We start from the raw sequence: 25,105 nt of genomic DNA, 5'->3' as shown, positions 1-25,105 counted from the left end.
CACATCAAATGCAGAACTGTACATATGGTGCCATTCTGACCATTTAGAGTTTATTGGACATATAGGCTATTCATAACCACTTATGATGACAAACTTGGGACATACTCACATGACAATTGCGAACTGCTCTTGCATTTTCTTCAAGTTTGACATTGAAATATTTGACTGTAGGCCACAAGATAAAACATTGAAAAACAGACGCACTTTCAACTGTTTAATATTGGTCAATTCATCTATCTAATGAATAGGCCTACAATATTATGTACACTGTGCTTCAATGGCAAAGGCAATATTACTTAACATTCCCTCCAGCATATGATTAAACTGTAGTATTTTCTTGAAACAGTCAACCGAAGTGCATAAAAAATATTCCATTTTGGACGCCAGCATTCTGTTGACACATTTCCACATGAAGACATGTTAGGTTCAAAGATACCAAAGGTCACTCGGGCCCTCCACGCTGAAATGAAAAGGGAAAGTTTAGGTACATTCCTCTTGTGCTTCCAGCAACACCTCTGATCTAACATTTTAGAGTAATGATGATAATGTAGGCGATACATGGATATAAGGACATGGATAAGGATATGGATATATTGGGTTATATAGGGGACACAAAACTTGAGTTGTGCCATACAGTAGGCTACATGCATCTAACTGACCTGTATGTAATCCATTTCCTCCACGGCCAGACCTCGTCTGCGGTACTTCATTGGCAGTTCTCGGATGGTGGCGATGCTGTCAGGTGGACCAGACGGACGCTGCATGTAGCTGATTTGGGTCGGAGCCGTTTTGGCCGATGAAATCATGGATGAACTCGATGTCATGCTCATACCTGTACTCTTCAGTACCTCTTCCACTGTGAACACAGCAATTACTCGCATCAAAAGAGACAAATAGTGACTGTCTTATAACAAAAAGCTACAAAGATTTGTGAAATTGCTTACCATTTGGGCTTGGCACACCCCGACGATTAGGGAACTTTATCATTGGGGCGTGAGGGCGCACTGCCTGAAATCAAATGAGGTCCGATTAAACTTGGCTAACTAAGGACTTGCAAGCAACCAGTCTAATATGATTAGCCAATGCCAAACAAGAAAAACGGGAAACAGAGACTAATCATTCATAGGCCTACAACGCAAGGCTGTAGGTTCATACAAGCCGAATCAACTCTAAACATGGGTTATAGGCTACATTTAATACATTGTTTACCTGCACCACTAACCTCCCGGCCGCTGCCATGTCTTTTCCGTCATTCACAACACTTCTTCTTCCAATTTTATGTCATTGGTAGGTCGTTCAGCTTTTTGTCGGGTGCCTTCTACTGGAGTGGAGTCGACAAAGTTCCTGGATTTTCTTTTAGTCTATGGATTTGACTTGCTTATGTCTTGGGTTTAGTAGTCCTAGGCTACTTTACGCACTTTCTTTCTAGCTTTGCAGTATGCATAACATATGCCTACAAAAACGTCGCTGACATAGGGATAGCCGATGAGTATGTTTCCCAAAACTTTTGTGTCATGTCTTAAATCCGTCTTCCAATGTTGCTTTCAAGACCCGTCACAGGAACCCAGCTGCAGCTACCTGCACAGGTAGATGGTCTTTGCAGACTACATGTGCCTGGATTTATTTGACTATATTGTAGGATGACCCTCAAACTAATTATAAAGCCAAGGAGACATAATGGCAATGATCACAAAATGTATTCCTTATGTCCAGACTGTATAGTTTATTTGCACTAAATCTCACATTCATGGATTAGATGAATCAAGTTGGATATGAATTGTGAAAACACCTTTTTGCTTTTCTTTTTTTTTAGGGTTACAAACAGTGAAAAATATCTCTATGAATATGTGAATTGTCTTGAGACACAATGATCAACCTTAACATTTCTGGTTAAAATATGAGACAATATGATACTCATTCAGCTCCCAAAGCATTTAAATTGAGCATGTTTTCACCGTAAACAACTGAGTTATCTGACAACAGGAGATATGCTACAATCTGAGCAAATCATCTAAATTAAGCCCATGTGTATATTTGTAAAACATATGGCACACATAATAATAAAACAAAACAGAGTGAAGCCGACTCTGTGGATGGCATCATCCTCAAATACCAGTCCAACTGGCACGTGCCTGCCGCTGTAGTCTCCGCTTCTCCTCAAGCATTTCTAGGACTTTTAGGACTTTTGGGTGAGCACAGTACCTCCTCCCCTTCACATGCAATCTGGTGAGATGAATGTCGTTTAGATGCATTTTTAGCACCCTAAAACATTTTCACACACTGGTGGTGTACCATAGCATATGGATGGCTTATGACTGTAAAGCACTCACTTGATGGCGTCAATGTCACAGATACCGTGGCTGTGCTGGACATCATATTTGTTCACCAACATCAGAATGTTAAGTGGCACAATTGGAGTTTTCACACAGCATTTTGGAATGGCCCCTAAACAAAATGTCATGATGTTCAATTTAGGATTACACATGACTTCCACCTGACTTTACTTTAACATGAATATTTCTGTAGCGAATATGGTTAATGAAAGTCAAATACTAATTCTACAAACAATTGAGATCATAATGAAAAACAAACAAAACAAATGTTTACATTGAAAGCAAATGAACTTCCGCAAGAGTCTAAAGGAGAAACAGGTCTGCATGTCTTACCTATGGTCGGCAAGGAGAGACATAGAATCAGAACAAGAGCCCTGAAATCCATTGGGTTAGTGCTTGGAGACGGAGATGATGTGAAGCACAAAGCATAAGTCTGATCAGACACCCTCTGAGGGAGCTGCTTATATCTGCATGCTGATGACACGCCCCAAGGTGTTTCTCAGTCATCAACTAGATTATGTTGCAATATCTTGAGAAAATATCTTATGGAATGTGTGTGAAGAAATAACACGATTTTCTTCTGTCCTGAAAAGTGAATCTTTTACTAACTGTCTGTCACACTTGCATTCGACAAAGAAGACCAATGTTTAAAAACCGAAGTGTTTATTTCAGTGCATTAGAAAATCATAATTTACAATTAAATATACTAAATACACAGAGGAAACACACAAACAAAATGGTCAATTAACAACAACAACAACAATAATAATAATAATAATAATACAAAATAATATTAATAATAATAAAAACTTTCAAGCACTATTAAAAGGTTCTCTTTACAAGTTGTTCTAAAAGTGTGTCTCAAACACACAACTTTGTCCAGTTCGGTTCCGCAGCAGCAGAAGAAGTGTTGTTCTATTTGGTCCCTTTTCTTTGAATGCTAGGAATCTGTGGAATAGAAAAGATTGGACGTATTAGTACCCTGTGAAAGCCACCAGGTGAGTGACAGATCCATATGGTGCTAAGCACGTGCACACCAACGACTGATGGCCCTGGTTAGGAAAAACCCAGTACCAACCTACACCTGCTCTTCCTGATCCCCCCCCATACAGAGACAGAGACAGAGACAGACAGACTTGATTCATCCCTAAAGGGAAATTAGGAAATTACAGTGTCCCAGCAGCTATGCAAACACAAACAAGCATAATGGGATGCTTATTTTGATATCAGACTAGAGATTATACATTGGAACAGACTACAGAGAACAGAGAGAGATATCTTCAAAGACCTGAGAGCGGTTTGATTGACATCTTATTTAGACCAATCCTTCTTCAGTCTTCATTGTCTTTCATTTAAAAGCCACACATTTAATACCAGCACCACAATGGGCATGCAAGGGCACGCTAAAGCCTGGTGTCAATTTTCCTTTGTATTACTCTAAAATCTTGAGGATTAGAATCACAGTTCTAATTTTCAGTTTACATATATTTTTATGACCGCTTTCTTTAATACTGTGAACGGACTTTGAGGGCACCAATACCAATCAACCAGCCAATAATTACAAAATAAACTCAAATCTAGAAAAGCACTCAGAGAGCGCAGACTCTGGCTCTCAGGCTCTGGCTCTCAGGCTCTGCTCTAATCTCTGCCCAAAGGTGTTCTATTGGGTTAAGGTACTGCACTCTGTGGAGGCCAGTCAAGTTCATCCACACCAAACTCAAACTCAAACTGTGGTGCACAGTCATGTTGGACTCTTGGTTGATGCTGAAGCATTCAGAGTGCCTTTCACTGGAACTAAGGGGCCAAGCCCAGCTATTCCAACATGACTGTGCAGCAAGTGTGGTATAACAGATGCCAGCTTGCTTAGCTGTACGTGTGGAACGTTGGTAAACCTCACTCCCCGACACCTCAAGAGCGCTGCTGGCATGAAAGCTAGTAGCCTGGGCTTTAAGCTGGATTGTTAGCACGCTCGACTCCCGATCCGTGGTGCTGCTGTTTCGCGGGTTCGAGTGTGGGCGTGTGCAGGGCTGAACCGCAGTGGTTCAACACAACGCAGGTTACAGTAGCACGAGATCTCGGTCTGTGGCACCTTCGCATAGTCAAGCCCCTGTGATGCCACTCTCGGCATATTGCACTCACAACACAAAACATGGGGTGTATTTTTTAGAGGACCAAAGAAACGACTTGCCATCCTTGGACCAGTAACCCTCATCAAAAACCTTTTTTGTAAGGTTCAATACCATCATCAGACCCCATAGGTGTCGTCTGAATGCAACACTGTTTGAGAAGTTAGTTGTGCTTAAAGGCATCAGCTGAGGAGACACCACTAGCTTACACAAGGACAGCACAAAGACTTGAGTTCACAAGCTTATATCGCAACACTTAAGTTTGCAATTTTCCTTTCTTTTTTCTGTTTTACAGTATTAATGTGACAACCTGTTTTTTTTATTTTTACATTGATAGAGGTTGCACACTGTGATGAAACTCACCATATCTAATCTGTTGACTGATTATGGAAAGAGTCTCTTGCTTTCAGCTGTTTTTCCAGATAGTGTACAAGTGAAGAGATAAATGAAAAAGGCTTTTAGAAAGAAGTATTTTATAGTATTTTATAGCATTTTTTGGCTGCTGTATTTTGTAGCTTATTTTGATACGTTTTTTAGGTGGGTATTTGGTATTTTATTTGGAAATACATTTTGATGTATTTGTGCCCATCCCTGTCTCCGCCTGTGTTGTTCTCTTCCTTGGTCATCACACATTTGAACCTAAACTATTCAGATCGCCACCACGTGGCCATACCATGCCATTACACAGCCACTTGAAAAACAACTGCCTCCTGAATCCAGACAGTGATACTGATCACTGAAATGTACTCGAACACAAAATGTAATCGTTTCTTCCTTGGGTCATTTAAAGACCTTCCCTGAAAATTTCATCCAAATCTATCTATTCGTTTTTGAGTTATCTGGCTAACAAGCAGACAAACAGACAGACAAACCCAGATAAAAACATAACCTCCTTGGCGGAGGTAATTACATGGTAATCTACAGCACTAGTATGGGGCCAACAGGGTATCGCAACAACAACTCCAGGCCTGGTGGGTGCCTTAGTTCCAATAGTGTATCAGTCTTTCAGTCAATAGAGAACTCGCACACCAATGTTGCCCATGCAAAGTTTAATCCAACCAGTGATATGATATGTAAAGAGCTACCCTGTGAGTGCAAAACGATTTTCGGATTCAGACCGTCATAATAAGGCAGTGCACTGAAGGGCCAATCTACAAGTCACACAGGCATTGAGAGGACAAACATGCCTTGTTTCTTTAGCCAAATCGCCCAAAACTGCCCCAAAAGAGAACCTAATATATGATGAATTTGTTAAACTACACAAGGACATCTACAAGAGCGATGAAACCTAAACACACTTAGTATATGGAGTTCACAGAGGTCACCATGGCACCAACCACTCGTAAATAACTAATAAATCATGTTGAGAAGTGCATAAATAATACTTAAAAGCATGCCTGCATTTTACAAATGTAGCTAGTAACTACAGTGCTTCTCTGGGGGCATTTTTAAAATCATGATTGCAAAACCTCCCAGGTAGAGCTCACCTGTCCTCTTCCAGGGCGCCCAGCGATTGCCTGGAGCTACATCAGTCTGTTCAGCGCTGTCTGAGAATTGCTGAAAGATGGAGAAAAACAAATCGTCTTAAAAGTACAGCTCATTTTACAGGACAATTTTCAACTGCACTTACAAAATCAATAAAAACGCCCATCATGACAGACAAAATGATGATGTGGTGATGGGCACTTTGCCCAGATCTCAGAGGCCTTTCTGAATGGGTTTGAACAGGATAAAACAAACAGAAAGAAACAGCTCATGCAACGGACTCAAAAGTTCCTGGCTATAGACTTTGTTTCAGAACAATAGGTTGGGTTACAAAAGTCTAACTGCTGCCACGAATGAGGTACTTGTATTCTTGGTATAGGAAGCTAAAAGCACATATAGTAAACAGAGTAGACTATCTGAGATCTGAGCAAAACTGTTGTGTATGTTTACATTCCTTGATATGAATTCAGAAATACCAACATGTAACATTGATAAACAGTAGCTATTGGTGAAAGATAAAGTAGAAAGTAAACTATTAATAAACACAATGCGAGTGCTGTTTCTGTACATGCCTTCAATATTTCTGATGATGGGGTATTTGGAGAAGTGAGATTTTTCCATACAATCGATACATCATAGCAAACTTAGTCAAGAACAATTTTGCTACAACCCATAACTAATATTAACACCCAACAGACATGACGGAGGATGACGGTTCACACACCTGTTGTAACTGCTGAATCTCCCTCATGGCCAGCCTTATGGAGGGGTACAGTCGCGGCCTGGCTTTGTCTTTCGGGTCGGCCTGTTGCTGGTTGGACAGCGCCTCCAGCTGCCTCCGGTGTTCCGATATCCTCCGCAGCACGGGGGGCTTGTTGGGCTGGAGCGCTCCGGAGGTCTGGTCCGGGGGCACGAAGAGCCGCTGCAGCTCCTGGGCCACCGGGTCCGGCCCGCGGTGAGCGTGCTCGGGAGGAGACGGCAACAGGTACTCCAGCTCCTCGTAGTCTGGCTGCTGGTCACATGACTGATACACAAAACACACAAACAAACACTCAGACACACACACAACGATTTTCTATTCCACCTCAAGCCTACACATACTACATACTACTGCATGCATACTCAAACAGGCACACTTACATAAAACACACATAAAAACACCACAATAGAAACACACAAGTTTTTGTTGGCATGAGGACTCACATTTTTTATAGGACAAAGTGGAGGAAGCTTTAAGGGGGGGCATTAACAACACCCATTCATCTTGTTCTTGTATGTATTTATGGTTGTTGTTATTGTGAGGAATTGCTATTGTTATCATTCTGTTAAAATGATTTTAGTCTGACTGTGACTACCTTGAACTATTTTCTTGATTACATTTATTGTTTTTCTACAATAAAAAAGTCTGCCAACCATAAAACTAATTGTAGGTTGTATGGATTTCTGATTATGCTTACGACCCCTATAGTACATGCATGTATACCTAGTGTTTCTTATCAGACATTTGATCCCTCAACCTTGGAGCTGTTCCTTGGAACAAGTTCATTCAAGTTCTAGGAACGAGTTCATTCACAGCGCCTAGCTCTTTTCCCCATAATGACGTGATTTGACGACCAGTATACTGTATATACCTCAAAATTAGTTAAATTACATTAAATTAATAACATATTAAATAAACTTAATAATAAATTGATAGCTCAGAGTCTCATCTTTACAGAGATATACAACATGTCTATATTTCAGTACAGTTTATGATGCTAAAAAAGTCATTTATATGGATGTTTATTTATTTTATGCAAATATGTTCCATGGGTAGCCCTAGTAACATATATATGGGTTGCTCTTAGTAGGCGTCCAGTGAGTGAGTGAGTGAGTGAGTGAGTGAGTGAGTGAGTGAGTGGCTGTACTCACCTGTCCACAGGGCACAGTGAGGAGCTCCATGAAGGGCTTGATGCCCACCTGCGTGTGGTACTGCACCAAGTCTATGAGGGAGGGGTGGGCCCGGTCCTCCCCCAGGATCACATACTTCCCATTGCACTGCATCTCGATCATGTAGTGCCGGCAGCGACTTGCCCCCCTGCACACCAAAAAAGGTCAAAGGTCAGATGCATGATGGACAGCTCCATATATCCAGTCTCGTGTAATCGTCTTCATAGATAACTCACAAGCCATAGCTACTTCACAAGCTTTATTTATGGGCACTGTACACTGAGGGCCAGCATAGTAATGATGAGATGTGTCAAGTACAGTCCAGTCAAATCAAATCAAATCTACTTTTATAGCAACTTCCCCCGTACCTGAATGTGAGAGTGTATCCCTCCCGACTCTGCCCAACTCGGACCAGAAAGCAGCCAAGGGGCTTATCGGTGAGGAGGTCTTCGGCTTGCCTGAGGAAATAAATCACTGTGTGAGAGACATGTCCTACATCGACCACAACACACGCGTTACAGACTCAAAACATCAAACTTATGCTGCTGAAGGAACATGACAAGTTGAAAACCCCTCTCACAAACATACGAGGAAAACAGAGTTGATTGATGGATCTCGGTTTACCTTTTAGGGAAACCACTAGCAAGAAGACTGTTGACTTTCCCAGCTTTAAAATAAGAACCTCGAGGGCTTGAGAAAAAAAAAAAAAAAAGAGCTGAGAGCCAAAACCCGGTGTACTCTGATTGGTCGACTTACCGGCGCGTGATCATCCCGTGGAACCAGCAGGGGAACTCTCCGTTCTGCACCACCTTACGGGCCTGCGTCTCACGGAACCATCGGATGGTGTTCCTCCGCCGCTTGTGCTTCTCTTTGGCACGTTCTTCGTGCGCCGGTCCGTCTAGATCGTTATCAAAGGGCGTAGCCTTTCCACAGAAGAGCAGAGAAGAACGTTAAAATGGCTTCAAAACAAAAAGAGAACATACATCATTGCTTCATCATAACCAGTGGTTAGCATCAATATTCCAGACTTTCTCCATTCATATTAAAACGACAAAAATATGTAGCTAGAGAGACAATTATTTCACTATAATGATCTGGTCTGGTATGAAAACTGAAAGGCATGATGGGATTTGTAGTCTCTCCTGACCTCAAAGAGCTTGCTGCGTGGACGAGGCACAGGGGCCAGGTGCGCCGACTGGGGCCCTGAGAAGAAAGAGCGAGGCCTGGGCTCAGGCTTCTTCTTCCTGGGCAGGGGAACGGGCGGAGATACTGGCCCTAAAATACAAGAGACAGACAGTCAACACAACGTTCACATGGATGAATACGCACCATGTGGGGAGCAGAGTATTCAGCCGCTCTGCTCCCCGTCTCTGGAATTCACTTCTGTAACTCAGAAACATTGATCAATTCCCCCATTTCAAATCACAACTCAAAATGCATTTGTTTAGAACTGCTTATTCCACCTGATGTTATTGCTATACCCTTTTCTGCTGCTTTTTATATCTACATATTTTATTGTTGTTGTAGTTGTTTTTTTAAAAAGTTTTATGTATTTTGACCTTGAGCGCCTCTAAATAAAATGCATTATTATTATTATTATTATTATTATTATCTCTAAATAACACAATTACAATAACATAAATAGTAATACAATAAACTATAAAACTATTTCTGGGATAATGAGAAACAAAGTTGTGGTGTACTCACTCTTGTTCTCCTGTTCTATGAGCTGCCGTCTCCTCTTCTCCTCCTCCTCCAGCAGGAGCTGTTTCCTCCTCTCCTCCTCAGCCTCCTTCTGCAGTCTCTCTTCCTCCTCTCTCTGGGCCTGCATCCGTATACGCATCTCATCCACCAGCTGCAGGTACCTCTTCCTGCACATCACCGCACGGAAGTCTACAGCGCGCACACACACACACACACACACACACACACACACACACACACACACACACACACACACACACACACACACACACACACACACACACACACACACACACACACACACACACACACACACACACACACACACACACACACACACACACACACACACACACACACACACACACACACACACACACACACTTTTATTAAGAATGATCAAAATAAAAACAACAACTAAGACAACTGTAACTGTAACAATATGAAAAGAGTTTTTCTTTGGTCAGTGTGGACTTTCTGGTTATGAGTGGATTCTGATTGGCTGTTAGCACTTCTATTGCTCACAAAATTACCCCCAAATATATCATACTTCATGTTATCATTATAATATGCAGAGCTGACAGTGTAATTCTTAATAGGTACAGCAATACTCAAAACTTATGTTTGCGGTTTTAGTCAATGTTGCCAGTGTGAACAGACATTCATGTACAGTATACGTGTAATAATCTAGATCACTAACTCAGATATGCAGGCCCAGTCAGTGCTGTACCCAGTGTTATGGGTTTAAACAAATGCAGATAACGTCACATATGCTCACAAAATTAATGTCCATTTCACTTTCACTGAAATGCAACACAGTACAAATGAAGTTCAGTTTAGTTGTTGAGAGCTGTTGGTGCTTATCAGAGCAAATTCCTTTCACAAATACAAGGCCAAAACCAACCCTACGCACAACAACCGTGAGAGGCATTGAGGCTGGAGGTGTTTGACTTAATGTAATCTTGGTGAAATGAAAGTAAGACGTGAATGAGGTGTGGGTGAGCCAAATGAAATATAATTCAGTGAGCAATGAAAGTGACAGACAGCACTGGAGTCATTTATTAGCTTGGCATGCTATAATGTTTTCGTTGCCTTGGGCATGTATGAAACGAAGCTTCCCCCCTCCACTCCCAACTTCCAGTAAACACCAAACCCGCACATACTCTTCTGTATGACAATGGCGGCTTTCCCAAGTCTGTCAAGAAGACGAGCCAACTCTTCCTGGTGCCAATACTTAAAGAACAAACGCGAGGACCTGTCATGAGAGATAAAAGAAAAAGCCCACACAGAGTTTAATCACCCCTAACGCTCAATAATTCAAAGAAAGTGAAAGGACGGGGAGAAGAGAGGAGGCTTATAGGGCAGAGTTCAGGCGTCAGTTTGGACCTTTTATCAACGAGACTTGTTTGCTTATTATTCTCCCTTTGATAGCAGAAAGTGTGTGTGTGTGTGTGTGTGCGCGCGTGTGTGACTATATACAGCACTATATACAGTAGAGAAATGCAGCTAAAATGAAAATTGAACTTACAATTAAATACTACAAAGTAGGGCTGAACGATTATGGAAAATAATCTAATTGCGATTTTTCTTGCCAATATTGCGATTGCGATGCGATATGCCATTATTTTTTAAGGTGTTTGTCTTGTGAATTTTTCAACAAAAACAAGCAGTAAATCATATAGTATGGGCAATAGGCTATATTAGATTAAAAATAAACTCTTATTTCCTGGAAGTCATACCTCTTATGGTGACAGGTGATGCATGAATTGATGGATGACATTTTTTTTAACTAGCTACTTCAATCACAATAGTAGGCCTATATTTTGAACTTTCAACCTTGTAGGCCTACACATCAGGACATAAAGTAGGCTACTAGTACAAGGAAGCCTGGTGTAAAGATTAAAATGAAAGTAAGTCACACAGACAAAAGTGCAGATTGCAAAAATATGAAAATATTAATAGCCTAAATCTGTGGCTTATTCAGATCATTTTCGGATAATTCACTTTAATGAACGTGATATGTTCTGCATACAGAAATTCCTGCTATTCATGGCTGCACAGCACACTGCACTGACTATTAAACTCCGTCTCTTTAACTCAGCTGTCTGGTTGAAGCCTCATATTGTAAACAAAGTAGCATACAGTAATTGGCTATCTTATCATAGTCTACTGGTTGGACGGGTCAGTTTCCCCACGTCTGTTTCAAGGTAGATAAATACTTTTTTCTCCTTGGGATAAGCCCTTTTGAGTCTTGAAGTTGGAAAACATCTGTATTGAGATGATCAGTCAATTTGAACGCAAGAGTTTTAGATGTCTGCAGCATGCTAATAATGATGCTAACCGGATTTTATATATAATTTAGCTAATCGTCTTCTATGCGCCATTGCTTTCACGATTGTGAATGTTTTATTTGGATTGAATGTGCATGTCGAGGGGCGGATGTCCATTGAGCGCGCACGACAGAGAGAGAGAGGGGGGGGGGGGGGGGGGAGAGAAAGCGGGCCAAGGAGAGGGGTTTGAATCTATACCGTTTGGTGAATTTGCACGCATAGTCTACAATGAAAACTTGCGAAAGACATGATGCTTTCACCCGAGCAGCGCAGGTGCACCAGAGCAACCTAGAATTTGTTTCAGTCGCACTCTTAAAAATGTTGGTTCAATGGTTCTATCGAGCAGCTTGCCGAGTTCACTCTCTGGTAGACTGTTTCAAATATTTGCTACTTTACGCTCTCATGTCACGTGACCAGGGGTAATCGCAGCCTTTGCGGTTAGAAAATTGCACTTCATCATATCGCAATATTATCGCAAATGCAATATATCGTTCAGCCCTACTACAAAGCTGCTACTGTTGTGTTATAGAACTGTGACTATGCAAAGGCTACACCCCTGTAGAAGCTGAGATGTTTCTGTGGGGGTCTGGATCTCATACTCACCCACACGTCCAGCCAGTGAGCCCTGTGTTGTTGAGGATGTACATGCAGCTGGAAATCAAAATGAGAGGAGAAACATGATCAGATACAGCAGACCGAAATGCAAAGCAAGAATGCTGAACACCGTCGTTGCTTGCAGCGTTCAGCTTTTGCACAGCACAGTAGAAGATGTTGCTCTCATCTGTCTGTTTACGATTAAATTACGTAGTTTCAAATGAAATATGACAGACTCTAGATGTAGTTTTTAATGGCTGCTTTTTATGGATGGGAGTAAACCATGTCCTGCTATGACTATAGTGCTTTGAATGGAATGTTTTAAAAGCAGAAGTTGCACTCATATGCCCTTGTGATTTCAGTAGCTGAGTTCCCATTTGTGTGTGTGCACATATATGCATGCATTCACGTGCATTTGTTTGACAGGTGAGCATACCTTTCTCTATTGGGAGGTATATCTGTTTTTAGCAGCAGGAGGCTGTACCTGATAAAACAGAAAAAGAGGAACATTCACTGTCAGTTTCACATTGCCATAACAAGTCTGATTTGACTTCAGAGCTGGGACATTAAGCACACTGTTCACATAGTACAGGTTTGCATAAGGACGACGTGTTTGAGTAAGCAAACACACCAAACATTCCCTCACCTCTCTGCAAATTCCTTGAAGGTCGGTCTCCAGGGAAATCCATCTCGACGTATTCTGATAGTTTCCAGCAAGCCGTTGTAGCGGAGCTGCAGAAAGAACAGTGAAATAGGAGAAACTTAGTCAACTCTGTGCTTTTACACCCATGAACTTCACTTTAATAGGGGGAGTATTTTCCAATAATACACACTAGAGGGCGCCTTAGCTTCTGGAGTTTCATTTTCAGACAGCGTTGTTCACTGCTTAGTCCTGGCAGGCAGTGCAATTGCTGTATCTGTGGCTCATTTATTGGCTTATTGCCCACATACTGTACATACAGTACGTCTTAAAGCAATCAGTGATTACAAAGAAATTCCTGGCAAAGGATCAATAAAGTATAGATACAGTACTTCACTATCAGAAACTGGGCCTAGGAGGAGTCAGAGTCATACAGACAGAAGTAAATTGGACGTTCACTAAAGCCATACATATTCAAATGACTGACAAAACACAAAAGAGGAGCAGCCGGGCAGACCTGGTCCATGACGAAGTTGCTGTCCAGGTCATCGGGGGACTTTGTGCGGTTGGGTTTAACGCAACGGATGAAGTGAGGGCTGGCCTTGAACATCTTCTCCATCAAAACCCCAAGAGAGTGCTGCACACACAACCAACACAATACATCATGATCCTATCCAACATTTTCCTATTAAGCTTTACAATTATTTTCAGATTTAGCAAACGTTTGTTACAGGGAGATGACAGAAGATGCACGCGCACACATGCACACACACACACACACACATGTGTAAACTACATCACCACCAGCAAGAAAATTAGCAACATTGATCTTACCTTAAACTGGGCCCCAACGGATTGTTTCCTGGTTGAGTTGAAGTTGTCCTCTGCAATCTGTGCAAGCTTACAGGAAGTGCAATATATTAGGATCAGTTAGGTTACAACACTTTCTTCTCTACAGGCTCCCTCCTAATCTGGTCTCATGCTTGATGGGGCCCAGATGAAAGCTATTTGAATTGGACTACAATACACTAGTTTTGGATCTATGTAGACAAATGATCTTTGTGCAAAACAAAATGGAGCATTCAGCGTGTAGACATACCTTAGCTTTGCGGGGCATCAAAGTTCCTGTCCTAGATATCGTAGCTACAAAAACAGGTAACGAGAGAGATTATCTTAGAGTGCATGTACAGATACATGTGATAAACCTTCTAGAATGAGGAAAAGCCCTTTCATTTGCATTGCTATCAAAAATAATCTCAATCAGACAACCCTGGAATCCACACACGATACCCCAAAATGTCTCATAGCCAACTTCTCATAGATGCTCATACATGCTTCAGCATAGAACTAAGGATAAATGCATGATAAAATGCAGAAGCACCACGTGCGAGTGACAATCTCACTGCATCCTTTACAGCAGCAATCATATGCATGTGACAGATTAACATCCTTGTATCCTTGTAAGTTTGCATAGAATTGGTAGCTCAGGAGAGCTCACCAGCAAAGAGCAGGCTGAGGAGTGGCGTGACACTGTTGATGAAGAGGCCTCTGATGCTGGCTGGGATGGTGTCCCTGTTCCTTTCCAGGAAACCTACACCGTTATACTGAACCTGCACAATTAGGGAAGGAGCGAGAGGAGGAGGTGGAGAGACAGAGGAGAATGAAAGGAGGGATGAGAAGATGATTACTTTTTTCCCCCAAAGATCTTTTGAGGAACAGGGACAAAAGAATATAAACTGAAATGCAGCATTCAGTGTTTAGTGTGAAGTGCTCATGTGTAGGAAATTGAGTTGAATCACAGTAATGTGTATATCATGAATCTCCAAATCCAAACAATTCTGAACATAATGCATTCAAACAACATGTACATGAACATGTAGATGGACATGTACAGTAGATGGACATGAACACAACCAAGTCTTAGTAGAGGGATATTAGATAGGACTTCCATATGCTCACCTTTGCTGCATAGTGCACAACCGTGAATGCAGGACTGTGGCTGCGCACCACTTCATAGTTGGGATGGGACTTAAACTTGCTGTTAAGTTTATCCACAAAATTTCTATCTGTAGCCTAAAAAGGAGAAACATTACATTTTTTCTTGATCTGTCTTTCTCAGCACAACACAAACTTGAAGTGCATTGCCCCACTCTCACCCTCCTTGCTCACACGTAAACAGTCCAAGATCCTCACTTCTCTAAAACTCGCCCTCTATTCTTGCAATTCTCTGGTCTACAGCAAAGAAGGCCTTAATGCCGTTTAGGGAACAGTGGGACTTCAGCCAGTTTCCGTGGAAACTTTGAAGTCAGCAACTGTGGGAGGTCACATGACCCACATACCTGTGGAAAGGCGCTCTGCTCGTCCAGTAGTGAGAGGATCCCGATGGGTTTGGTGAGGAAGAGATCCTGAAGACACATTAATAAATCAGTCTGCAGCTTGTTCACTTTCCAACCAACATTCCTAACAGGATGGATACCGCTTCCTGCTGTGTCTGTACACACATTAAACCACAGACCTAACATCACAATAAGACATTCAGCAAAAAAACATTCCCTTTTTTTGTACAGTACATAGCCCTTGTGGGTCAGTATAGTTCAAGTTAACTGAAGAGGGCAGGTACCTTGCTCAGAGCATTAACAGCAAAGTAGCAACATTATTTGCTACAATCAAATACTACAATGATAAAGAAAACCAAGAACATCAACTGCATGTTTCAGATCTGATGAATGAATAAATGGCCTGACACTGAGCTCTGTTTTAGTCATCACTGCCTCTCATAGTCAGTACGAGCATTTCCTCTTCCCACAGACTAGTCAGGGGAACAGTCATCAGAAACAGAATCAGCTGTTGAAGAAAAATAAAGTGTCTGTCTTGGGCTGTGTGCGCGGTCTGTCACAGACCCATCCTTTACTGTGGAGGTTACAGTCTCTCACTATGAGGCACAAAACATACTCCAGAACACAACAAAACACAACAGCAAGGAGATTCCTACTGAACATCAGACAAATGTATACAAAACAACGCTTGACTAGACTAAGAATGCAGGGAAAGTTGGCATGTCTCTGCCTTTAATCCTATGTACAAAAATGCTGTGAAAGGGGAGGACATTCTCTGTTTCACGGTTTCACTGGGAGGACATTCTCTGTTTCACTGACTACAGGCGCTACCAACCAGATACATCCTAGGTAACCCTGAACATCTGGTAACTCGGAGCACACTGAGGAAGGCGCTAAGCCGAAACGTGTCTATGCAATAAAAACACGCTTAAGTGCGACCTTTTTTCTTAGTAAACATATAAGTTTGGTCTAGCACTCTCAAAAACAAACCTAAGAGACTGAGTGAAGCCTGCTCCTCCTACCATACAAAAACCCTGAGCATCACCATCCACACTGCATAATGCATTCTAACACTGAAGAAAGGAGGTGTTAAGGCCAGTTCAAACACAAGATCCGCAGCGAGACGAGCTGCAACATTCTAAAAACCAGCAACATTCTGCAACAAAGTGTTCTAAAACTGGGGCGTTCAGACCACTGCAACGAAATTAAAATGGCAACAATGTTACCATAACAACAGTCTAGGCGTGAGGGCAAGATAGAAGTTTATAGCCAACGTCACAATAGCTCCGCGCAAAAGTGTTCTAAAACTCTGCAACTAAGATTTGACATGTTGAATGTTTAGCGACGGCTTGAAACTGCTTGCAACTGCTTGCAACTTTTGATTCACACCGCCGCAACTGCTCTTCGCAACCATCTCAGACCGTCGCGAATCTTCAGTTTGAACTGGCCTTTAGTCCTATAAATAGGTTGTGTTTATGATCTGTACATGAACATAGCATTTTGTAAAGAAATGACAAAATACCAACACATCCAAGTTTGTGCCATAGATATTTGGAAGCTTGGGACATCTCCACAAACTGACTGAGTATGACCCAAGAATGGCAGGGCTATCAAAAGGAAAGTCTAAACAACTAAATTCTGCTCCGTATCAGCTGTGGATAGGCAGTCTTTCTGTGTGGCTTTATGTACCCTTGAATGTCAAAGCTGTATCACCTCTGAGAATATTTGAACCCTTTCTGTAAGAATTTTGATTGGTGGATTCAGATAAAGAATTCATGTGTGTGTGTGTGTGTGTGTGTGTGTGTGTGCACGAGAGAGGAAGCGGAAGAAAGGAAGGAAGACAGGAGGTGTGAAAGATGAGTTTTAAACGGCCTCTCACCAGTATGGGCTTGTTGTCTTTGTATGTGATGACTTCCCAGTCCAGCTGCTCTTCCTTGTACTCCCTCTGCTCCATCAGAAAGATATGCTACAGGGGGAAAAGACACACACCGTCACCCCACTCAGCACACACAAAGCTCCCCAGCACCTACTACTAACACTACTAGCTACCCCTGGGATTCACAGAAAGAATACATTTTATTGATGATAAATGGCTTTGGCCACAAGATCCGTGGTCTGTTTAAATTGCTGAACAGTGGAAACAAATCCAAGGCCTCCAAAAGTTCTTGCACCGCAGATTATTACCAGGAAACCATAACGTCCCGTGGGGCTAGCATGTATGGAAAAACTCTTGCTTCCTGCCCCCTGCGTGTCGAGTGAAATAAAAACTGTGGCTATTTCCACATTTAAGCAAAGTGACCCAAACGTGCTCTAAACAAGGACATTCAATTAGGAAAGATTGTGAGAAATGTTGTGCTCCTGGTCTTTGTTTGTGGGACTCCTTGTCTCGGTAGCCTGAGAACACTGGAAGGCCCGTCGGCTGAGTGGGTTACAGCACGTTACACCCTTTGAAAACACTGATCTCATTGCTCTGGAACACATTCCTATTGCCCCCTATCTACAGTAGTTATCCACTGCAACAGCTCCTTCCATAGACTTTCAAATGTATGTCTTGATGAGTGGTGTCTACCTGGTGAGGTAATGCACTCCCCTGCACTGTGACTACAGCTGAAATAAATCAAGTGTTAACCTCCCACCACAACAAAGCATATCAGCCATGGTTGAGCACATTATTCAAAGCACATCTGACCCACTGAAAGTAAAGTCATGGCTATCGCTTTCACAGGAGAGGGTCCTAAAAGCTCAGGAGTTCAATAGCGCATGAGCATCTATTTAACAGTGTCAGGTTGCGCAGAGAGCCCAAATCCCTCCAGCATATCAGACTGATGCTTTTTGTAACAGTAGGAGGACTGATTGGATTTGATGTAACCGAGTTGGAATTCAGACTTACATGGTTGAAGAAGAACTGTAGCTGCTCATTGGCCAGGTTGATGCAAAGCTGTTCGAACCGGTTCACGGCAAAATTTTCAAAGCCAAAAATGTCAAGGATACCTTGAAGTTATAAAATATGAAAAAACCAAATGTTTTAGGTATATGTGATTTGGTACAGTACATCCGTCAAGAAAGCGATCTGTGAAGCACTATCGTGAAGCACTATCAAAACTTACCAATTTCACAGAGTTCAACATCTGGATCTACATTTGGGGCTAGCAACTCATTGACTTTGCTGACTATCCATCCAAACACTCTTCCATAGGCAACTTTGGCAATGGAATCTCGGGCATCTGCAAAGATAAGGTAGAGAACACTAAAATGACCTCAAGTTCCCCCTAAGAATCAGCGACAATTAAACAACAAAACCACAAAAGGTCTTTGAGGTTTAGTAATAGGGAAGTTTTTTTTCAGTGGTTCTTCTTTCCACTCCCACTGGAGGCACTAGAGCAGGGGTGTCAGACTCCTATTGGGCAGTGAGCCGGATTAGTTGGAATGAGACCTCGTGGGGGCCGTCATGGTCCTGGTCATTGTCATTTTTCTGTGTGGGTAACAGATTGTTGTTTGATCATATCGTCCTTTACTATTCTCAAGTATAAGCAAACAAGTGCAAATCATGTACTGCTGTCATATTCATATACTCGTCTTCCCGAGTCAGTTTTCTCAGCATCTTCCTTCCTGAGGATAGTTTGTAGTGCTAATCATATACATATATTGCTCATTACACATATCGAAGACAACTGGATGTGGATATCCTTTTTTGGCTCTAATTGTCCATTCCTACCCAAAACATCTGGACTAGAGGATATCTATGGATATTAGACACTCAGACATACAGTCACGTACTCCACGTACTATTGTCAGGCAATACTCCACTTCCCTTAAGAGTTACAGAAAGCTATGACACATAGGCTGGGTCAACCCTGCCTGAACGTCCGGCGAATTTGGATTTCGCCCGGCAGCTCAGGCTGGAAACCTGCATATCTATCTCCTCTGTTCACTTCCCTGCCAGAACCTTTGGCTCCAATCAGAAACTCGCTTATCCAAATGACACACCGAATTGTTGGTCTGAATGGCTGAAGGACTATCCAAGTGTACGGAGTCATTAATTGAACGATGCCCAATGCCCATTGATCACGCCTCTTGTGCAGTAGAAACAAAGTGCAGCCTCCCTATACTAATGTTCAATCTTAAAAGATTGAGCGTAGTATGGGGAGAGCCAGACTATGACACATGTAGATATCGTTAAACAACACAGCCAGTGGATGTGTGAAGATATTGAGCCTGTGTGTGAAATGTCCAGCTCCGGTTCCAGTGTGTGAGTGTGCTCAGTGTGTGATGAAGCTGGGCCCCTATGGGACAGGAAGCTGATGTTCACCTTCGGCCTGCTGCTGGCTGTGGAGGCGTCGGATGGCTTCCCCTCGTGTGACTGACATGGTGCAGGTCAGACTCTTCAGCAGTTCCTCTTCCTGAACCCCGAACTGACCCTGAGGAGGAAAACAATTCGGTCGTCAAGGACTGACGTCACAGGCCAAATAGCTATTTTCGCGAAAAGACGTTTACTAGCGCAGCCTGACGTTTTTTGCAACTTGTAAACTTTGTCATCGTAGCCTCCGTTTTAGTGATTGTAAAACAAAAACGCTAAACTTTAACAGAGTAATTACTGTAGCTGTGTAGCCAGATGATATATTTATGATAACATCCAGGCTTCCGCAAAAAATAGGATTTGATTAGGTTGAGGCAACAATTCAGTATAACAACAAATTTTTTCTTAAAGGCTACTCAGAATAGCGGAAAAAATAGTTTATTATATGGAGAGAATCATGTATGTATGAAAGTATGAAAGCCGTAGGACCTGGAAAGAGATTTATTATCCCATTACTATATCATCTCTTAAAAACCAAATAATCACACTCGGAGACATCAATGCCATGAGTACAAACTCCCAAAATAATAAGCCTGACTTGATACAAGTAAACTCAGGGAGCGCCGTGGCACAACTGGCTACTGCGTCTGCACCGGATTTGGGGCCAAGTGCCCTCAGGGGCCCTGGGTTCAAGTCCGACCGGAGTCATTTCCCAATCCCATGTCTCCCACTCACTTCCTGTCACTCTCTTCACTGTCCTTTCTCAATAAGGGCATAAAATACAAAAAATAATACACTTCCTCAAAAGACTTACTACCCAGACCTGCAATCACAACTACTGTCAGAGAGCTCACCAAGCATAAACATACATTGTGTTTCGCGAGACGATCTGGAGAAAAAAACATCTGTACTGTAAGCGCAAACGCAGACATGGAAAGGTTACAAAGCACAAGAGTCTTTGTTGCGTCTTCGTGGTTTCCTGGACCGCCGATTGACCGCGTCCCTTTTCCTCTGGCCGACTGGAGATGCACGACCCGGCCATAAATTCACCTGTGGCCTGCACTCTGCCTGAATCAGCGCCCAAATATAGCCCAGCTTAACCTTTCTCAAGCCACCCACGTCTTATCGGGGAAGGCCAGATGTGTAGGGGGGCGGGGGGGTGCCGTGCCCTGCCTCCAGGATCCCTCATCTCGTAGGAGGGTTTGTTTATGGGAGAGGGCAGTAACTCACCGCTCCGAAACAGCCGGACGGGAGGCGAGATGGAGACGTGCGCGGAGGCCCAACACACTGGCCCCAGTCAGACCGCGGGAGTCAACAGCTGTGAACGGTATAGGGTTACTGCCGGCCGAAGGGCCAGCCACTCAAGCGAACAATAATGGTGTTTGTTTAGCGTTGTATGCAAAAGGCCAGATAAAGCCTCCATTCTCTCCCCTACTCCTCCACTGTCCAGCCATTCATCTCCTGTTATTCCACGCCTCTGGGACAGTGTCCAGCGAGCGCAAAGCAAGAACAGTCAGTCACATATAATATCATAGTGTCGCTGACCGAAAACAAATTAGAACAAATGCTCCGTCCACAAACAGGTCCAAGCTTTCTGGGAAACAAATTATCCTTCACTGACCAACTGGGAAAATGACTGATAATATCAATTAGTAGTAGAACATTTCTGAAGATAAGAATCAAGAAACAAACACACATTTTGTACACCAAAAGCTGAGAAAGGGAGGAACAGAAAATGAGAGGAAGGGGAAGAAAAGAGGAGATTGTGGGGTAGAGGACAGGAGGGAGAGAACATGAGGGGGCCTTGAAGTGAAAAGAGTGAGAGAAAGATGAAGTGAAAGAGAGAGGACTAAAGGGTCAGAAGAACAAAGCTGACAGAGGGGAAATAAAGACCGAAGTGACACCATGGCCTCACTGGACGTAACGCCCACTGCAACGCACAGTGCGATGTGGCTGCGACGTTTCGAGCAGAACTTTTGTTGGACACCGGACAGACATTTCTATTTTTTTTCTCGGTTGCTTGTGTTGTTCCGCTATTTTGTACGAGAAACAGGACACAGCAAGCTGAACAGATTCAGTGTGGACAAACAGGTATGACGGTCGGTGAGAGATGTGCGGTTGTGGTTAAACTCACAGCAGCCGCCTTGAGCCAGCCCACGGACGACTCGGTGACCTTTAGTGCGTCGCCCTCCCCAGGCTCAAGCATGATGTTGCCCAGAGACAGGATGCCCGCCAGGATAGTCATCATGTCCACCTTCTCCTGCAGGACAAAAACACATTCATACTAGCTTAGGAATAGGGGTTTAAGGGTTGCTCAGTATTTGCAATTGAATCTGGTCTTACATATTGATTTTACACATATTAAAAGCGAGAGAGAGAGAAATGCAGAGTATAAAAAGAAAAGCAGAAGAGATAGCGAAATACAAAAGACAAAGAAAAAAGAGAAGAGAAAGGTAGAACGAATGAAAGACAGACAGAAAGAGAGACAGAGAATGGATAAAAAGGCAGGGACAGGAAGGGAGTAGGAAGTTATAACAGGGACACACGAGGGCAGGAAGTTATAACTTCAGCCAGGAAGTCATGAAGATAGTAGAGGAAGACCACTCTGTGAGCTGCCATTGAACAATCACGCAGCAGGATTATGAGGGAACTCTGAGGCAACAGGAAAGACCAGAGCCCAGCGGCGTGCATACAGTATGAAGTTCTACACAAGATGCCTTACCTGCTCTTCAAACCCCACCATGTCCATGGCATTACACACATCTGCATACTTCTTACTCCAGCGATTCACCATGTCATCTGACAGGGATGTTCCATTCAGATATCTGAGAGACACAAACATAGATAATAGATAAATCTATAGATTAAGGATCATAATCATATCATATGGATGAAGGATCGGCACTTCCAACTTAATCTCTCAAAAACTGAGCTCTTGGTGTTTCCTGCAAAAACAGCCATTCCCCAACAGATGAAAATCCAGCTTGACTCATCTTCATTGACTCCAACTAGATCGACACGTAACTTGGGTGTCATAATTGATGACCGACTTGACTTCTCTGAGCATGTTGCCTCAACTGTTAAGTCATGTCGTTTCATCCTTTACAACACCAGGAAGATCAGACCTTATCTGACGTAAGATTCCACTCAGCTTCTTGTTCAAGCCATGGTTCTCTCCAAGCTGGAGTACTGTAATTCGCTGTTAGCTGGCCTACCTGCTTATGTATTAAGATTGTTACAACTAATTCAGAATGCTGCAGCACGTCTAGTCTTCAATCAGCCAAAGAGGACACATGTAACTCCTCTGTTAGTCACTCTCCACTGGCTCCCTATAGTGGCCAGAATTAAATTCAAGTCTCTGAGTTTAACCTATAGGACATTGACTGGATCTGCCCCCTCCAACTTAGTCAATGATCAAAGGTTATATTCTCAACCGCCCAGTACGGTCTTCTGACGAACGTCTGCCGTGTTGACCAGCTATAAAAGCTGTGGCAAACAAAAAAGGATTTTTTACATCAGTGGTTCCATGTAGGTGGAATAGGTTGCCCAGTGCTCTTCGCTCCAATAGAAGTTTTGAGTCATTTAAGAGGTGTCTTAAGCGTTTAGTGTTAGTCTATTAGCGTTTCTTATGATTATGGTTTGTATTTTATAGCGTTGTTTTGTTTCCATTAGGCCATTGATTAAATTGACATTGTTTTTATTATTGCTCATTATTGCTCATTATTCCATAGTTTTTGTTATTATAATTGATTGAATGACTTGTTTATTTACTATTCTCCTATTTAGCCATTGTTTCTATTCATTAGCTTTGCTTATATTGATACTGCTTACTGTTTATGTTGCTATTCTCTTTATTCGACACTAGTCTGATCAAGTGCTACATTTAATTTTTGTATTGTTTTGTTTGTATGTCGCCTTGGACAAAGGCGTCTGCTACCATAACCAACCATATAGCAGATACCGTAGATTAAGGAGAAAGAAACTGTATACAAGGCAGGTATGTTATTCACTCATGCTTGAACTTCCTTAAGATTTTAAGGCATTTATTTAGTTTCGACATTCTCAATGGTGGATCATGGAAACCATTACTACATGTTCAATCCACTGCCATAATTCATAGTGCAATAAAGTACAGAGGTGTGGACGTGTAGATATGTAGAACTAGAAGTAGATATGTGTCCTGACTTTCCTAATTACAGTAAACAGTAACCACATGCCGGATCAGCTCGACCTTTGACCCAGATCTTCCTATCAACAAACACCTCACCCTCTTGAAGGAAACCCTCGGCACACCTGACTGGAAGCCTGGGACTAGTTTTGAGGCGTGACCAGGACACATGACATTGACTCAGACTTGATCGTGATAAGAATGCCTATAAAAGCTGACGAAAATACATGACGTACTGGGTGAGACCAGGGTGCAGAACGAAACCAAAGTCAGTGACACAGCACAGATGCCGTATGACGTTATGGGCGATTCGTAAATATGTAGGATCACAATGACCGACTACTACTTTCTAAGAAGGTCTATTATTATACACTTGCTTTCAACCCAGTTATTTCAGTAGTGCTAGCCACACTTCATTCTTGACTCTGCCTTGACAACTTGACACTCCATTTGGTTTGGCTCTAATGAAATCAACAAAAGGATTCTTTTCATGCCCTTGTCCTTGATAATCTACCGAGTGATCTCCTGTCATCCAGTATAAAAATAGTGTTATCCACACTGAAAAAACAAAAACAAAACAAACAAAAAAAAACAAAACAAAACGTAAGCAGGATGGTCAAATGGTGGTGGGGAGGAGAACAAATGCTAATGTACATGTTTCAGAAGGGTTTTCCCTTCCTCTACTGGACCAGGCCGGATCAGCACACCTGTTCAGCAGCTCACCTGTACTGCTCGGGCTCCAGGAGGCCGTAGATCTCCTTGTCGTCGGGACAGATGCCCGCCAGCATGCAGTAGAAGATGTGGAAGTTGCGCTCGCCCTCGTCCTGCTGCACCACGCGCGACTTCTCCAGCAGGTACTCGTTGATCTTGGCTCCTTTCACTGCACAAACACAGAATTAACACAAGTGATATCGTCAGAGGGACTGTTGCTGCTGTATGAAGCACTGAGACGTATCCAAAAACTAGCAGAGGGAAGGGTAGGGAAATGGTAACATGGTCAAAATAGTGCAGACAGACGGTCAGACAACGTCTATCTGTGGTCAGTGTAAGACAATATCAGCCTGTGGTCTGTGATGTGGAGAATTAGATAGACTACACAGAAAATGCAAAAAGAGATCGTGGTCTGCAGCCTGAAGAGTAATCTGATGTCTGTAGCCTAGTAG

At 42.6% G+C, this 25,105-nt stretch overlaps 3 protein-coding genes across 3 annotated transcripts in view; all 3 read right to left on the bottom strand.

The window, feature by feature from the left end:
* Positions 1 to 17: 17 nt before the first annotated feature.
* Positions 18 to 1,355, bottom strand: LOC134071662 (alpha-ketoglutarate dehydrogenase component 4-like). Its single transcript, XM_062528467.1, has 4 exons — positions 1,210 to 1,355; positions 945 to 1,008; positions 660 to 856; positions 18 to 460 (listed from the first exon to the last, which is right to left on the bottom strand). The coding sequence occupies exons 1-4, from the start codon at positions 1,237 to 1,239 to the stop codon at positions 443 to 445; spliced, it is 309 nt and encodes a 102-aa protein (XP_062384451.1). The 5' UTR covers positions 1,240 to 1,355; the 3' UTR covers positions 18 to 442.
* A 349-nt stretch (positions 1,356 to 1,704) lies between these two features.
* Positions 1,705 to 2,758, bottom strand: ccl27b (chemokine (C-C motif) ligand 27b). The gene is made up of 3 exons (XM_062528468.1): positions 2,667 to 2,758; positions 2,331 to 2,445; positions 1,705 to 2,223 (listed from the first exon to the last, which is right to left on the bottom strand). Exons 1-3 carry the CDS (start codon positions 2,716 to 2,718, stop codon positions 2,106 to 2,108), a joined length of 285 nt encoding a protein of 94 aa, XP_062384452.1. The 5' UTR covers positions 2,719 to 2,758; the 3' UTR covers positions 1,705 to 2,105.
* Positions 2,759 to 2,985: 227 nt separating this feature from the next.
* The window catches only part of LOC134071257 (myosin-IIIb), a 29,497-nt gene continuing 7,377 nt past the window's right edge, over positions 2,986 to 25,105 (bottom strand). The window contains exons 6-30 of the mRNA XM_062527898.1: positions 24,666 to 24,822; positions 22,497 to 22,599; positions 21,909 to 22,034; positions 19,787 to 19,895; positions 18,585 to 18,701; positions 18,368 to 18,468; positions 17,357 to 17,443; positions 15,481 to 15,546; positions 15,101 to 15,214; positions 14,640 to 14,751; positions 14,241 to 14,284; positions 13,976 to 14,041; positions 13,659 to 13,778; positions 13,148 to 13,233; positions 12,938 to 12,985; positions 12,511 to 12,558; positions 10,741 to 10,832; positions 9,581 to 9,766; positions 9,021 to 9,148; positions 8,630 to 8,796; positions 8,242 to 8,331; positions 7,856 to 8,021; positions 6,669 to 6,968; positions 5,947 to 6,016; positions 2,986 to 3,281 (exon numbers count right to left, since the gene is read on the bottom strand). Of these exons, the coding sequence (XP_062383882.1) occupies positions 3,274 to 3,281; positions 5,947 to 6,016; positions 6,669 to 6,968; positions 7,856 to 8,021; positions 8,242 to 8,331; positions 8,630 to 8,796; positions 9,021 to 9,148; positions 9,581 to 9,766; positions 10,741 to 10,832; positions 12,511 to 12,558; positions 12,938 to 12,985; positions 13,148 to 13,233; positions 13,659 to 13,778; positions 13,976 to 14,041; positions 14,241 to 14,284; positions 14,640 to 14,751; positions 15,101 to 15,214; positions 15,481 to 15,546; positions 17,357 to 17,443; positions 18,368 to 18,468; positions 18,585 to 18,701; positions 19,787 to 19,895; positions 21,909 to 22,034; positions 22,497 to 22,599; positions 24,666 to 24,822 (2,711 nt within the window). The 3' untranslated portion in view covers positions 2,986 to 3,273. The remainder of the gene's footprint in view (positions 3,282 to 5,946; positions 6,017 to 6,668; positions 6,969 to 7,855; positions 8,022 to 8,241; positions 8,332 to 8,629; positions 8,797 to 9,020; positions 9,149 to 9,580; positions 9,767 to 10,740; positions 10,833 to 12,510; positions 12,559 to 12,937; positions 12,986 to 13,147; positions 13,234 to 13,658; positions 13,779 to 13,975; positions 14,042 to 14,240; positions 14,285 to 14,639; positions 14,752 to 15,100; positions 15,215 to 15,480; positions 15,547 to 17,356; positions 17,444 to 18,367; positions 18,469 to 18,584; positions 18,702 to 19,786; positions 19,896 to 21,908; positions 22,035 to 22,496; positions 22,600 to 24,665; positions 24,823 to 25,105) is intronic.

Source organism: Sardina pilchardus, chromosome 23 (assembly GCF_963854185.1).
Source record: "Sardina pilchardus chromosome 23, fSarPil1.1, whole genome shotgun sequence".
NCBI lineage: Eukaryota > Metazoa > Chordata > Actinopteri > Clupeiformes > Clupeidae > Sardina > Sardina pilchardus.
This window is presented reverse-complemented; position numbering and strand designations above follow the sequence as displayed.

Bases quoted from the DNA above. Each gene is read 5' to 3' on its own strand.
- LOC134071662 (XM_062528467.1), bottom strand. From the start codon at position 1,239: ATGGCAGCGGCCGGGAGGTTAGTGGTGCAG. The intron at 1,009-1,209 runs GTAAACAATGTA...ATTTGATTTCAG, and splicing joins CCGGGAGGTTAGTGGTGCAG to GCAGTGCGCCCTCACGCCCC. The intron at 857-944 runs GTAAGCAATTTC...CTGTGTTCACAG, and splicing joins GGGTGTGCCAAGCCCAAATG to TGGAAGAGGTACTGAAGAGT.
- ccl27b (XM_062528468.1), bottom strand. From the start codon at position 2,718: ATGGATTTCAGGGCTCTTGTTCTGATTCTATGTCTCTCCTTGCCGACC. The intron at 2,446-2,666 runs GTAAGACATGCA...CATTTTGTTTAG, and splicing joins TCTCTCCTTGCCGACCATAG to GGGCCATTCCAAAATGCTGT. The intron at 2,224-2,330 runs GTGAGTGCTTTA...TCATCTCACCAG, and splicing joins TGTGACATTGACGCCATCAA to ATTGCATGTGAAGGGGAGGA.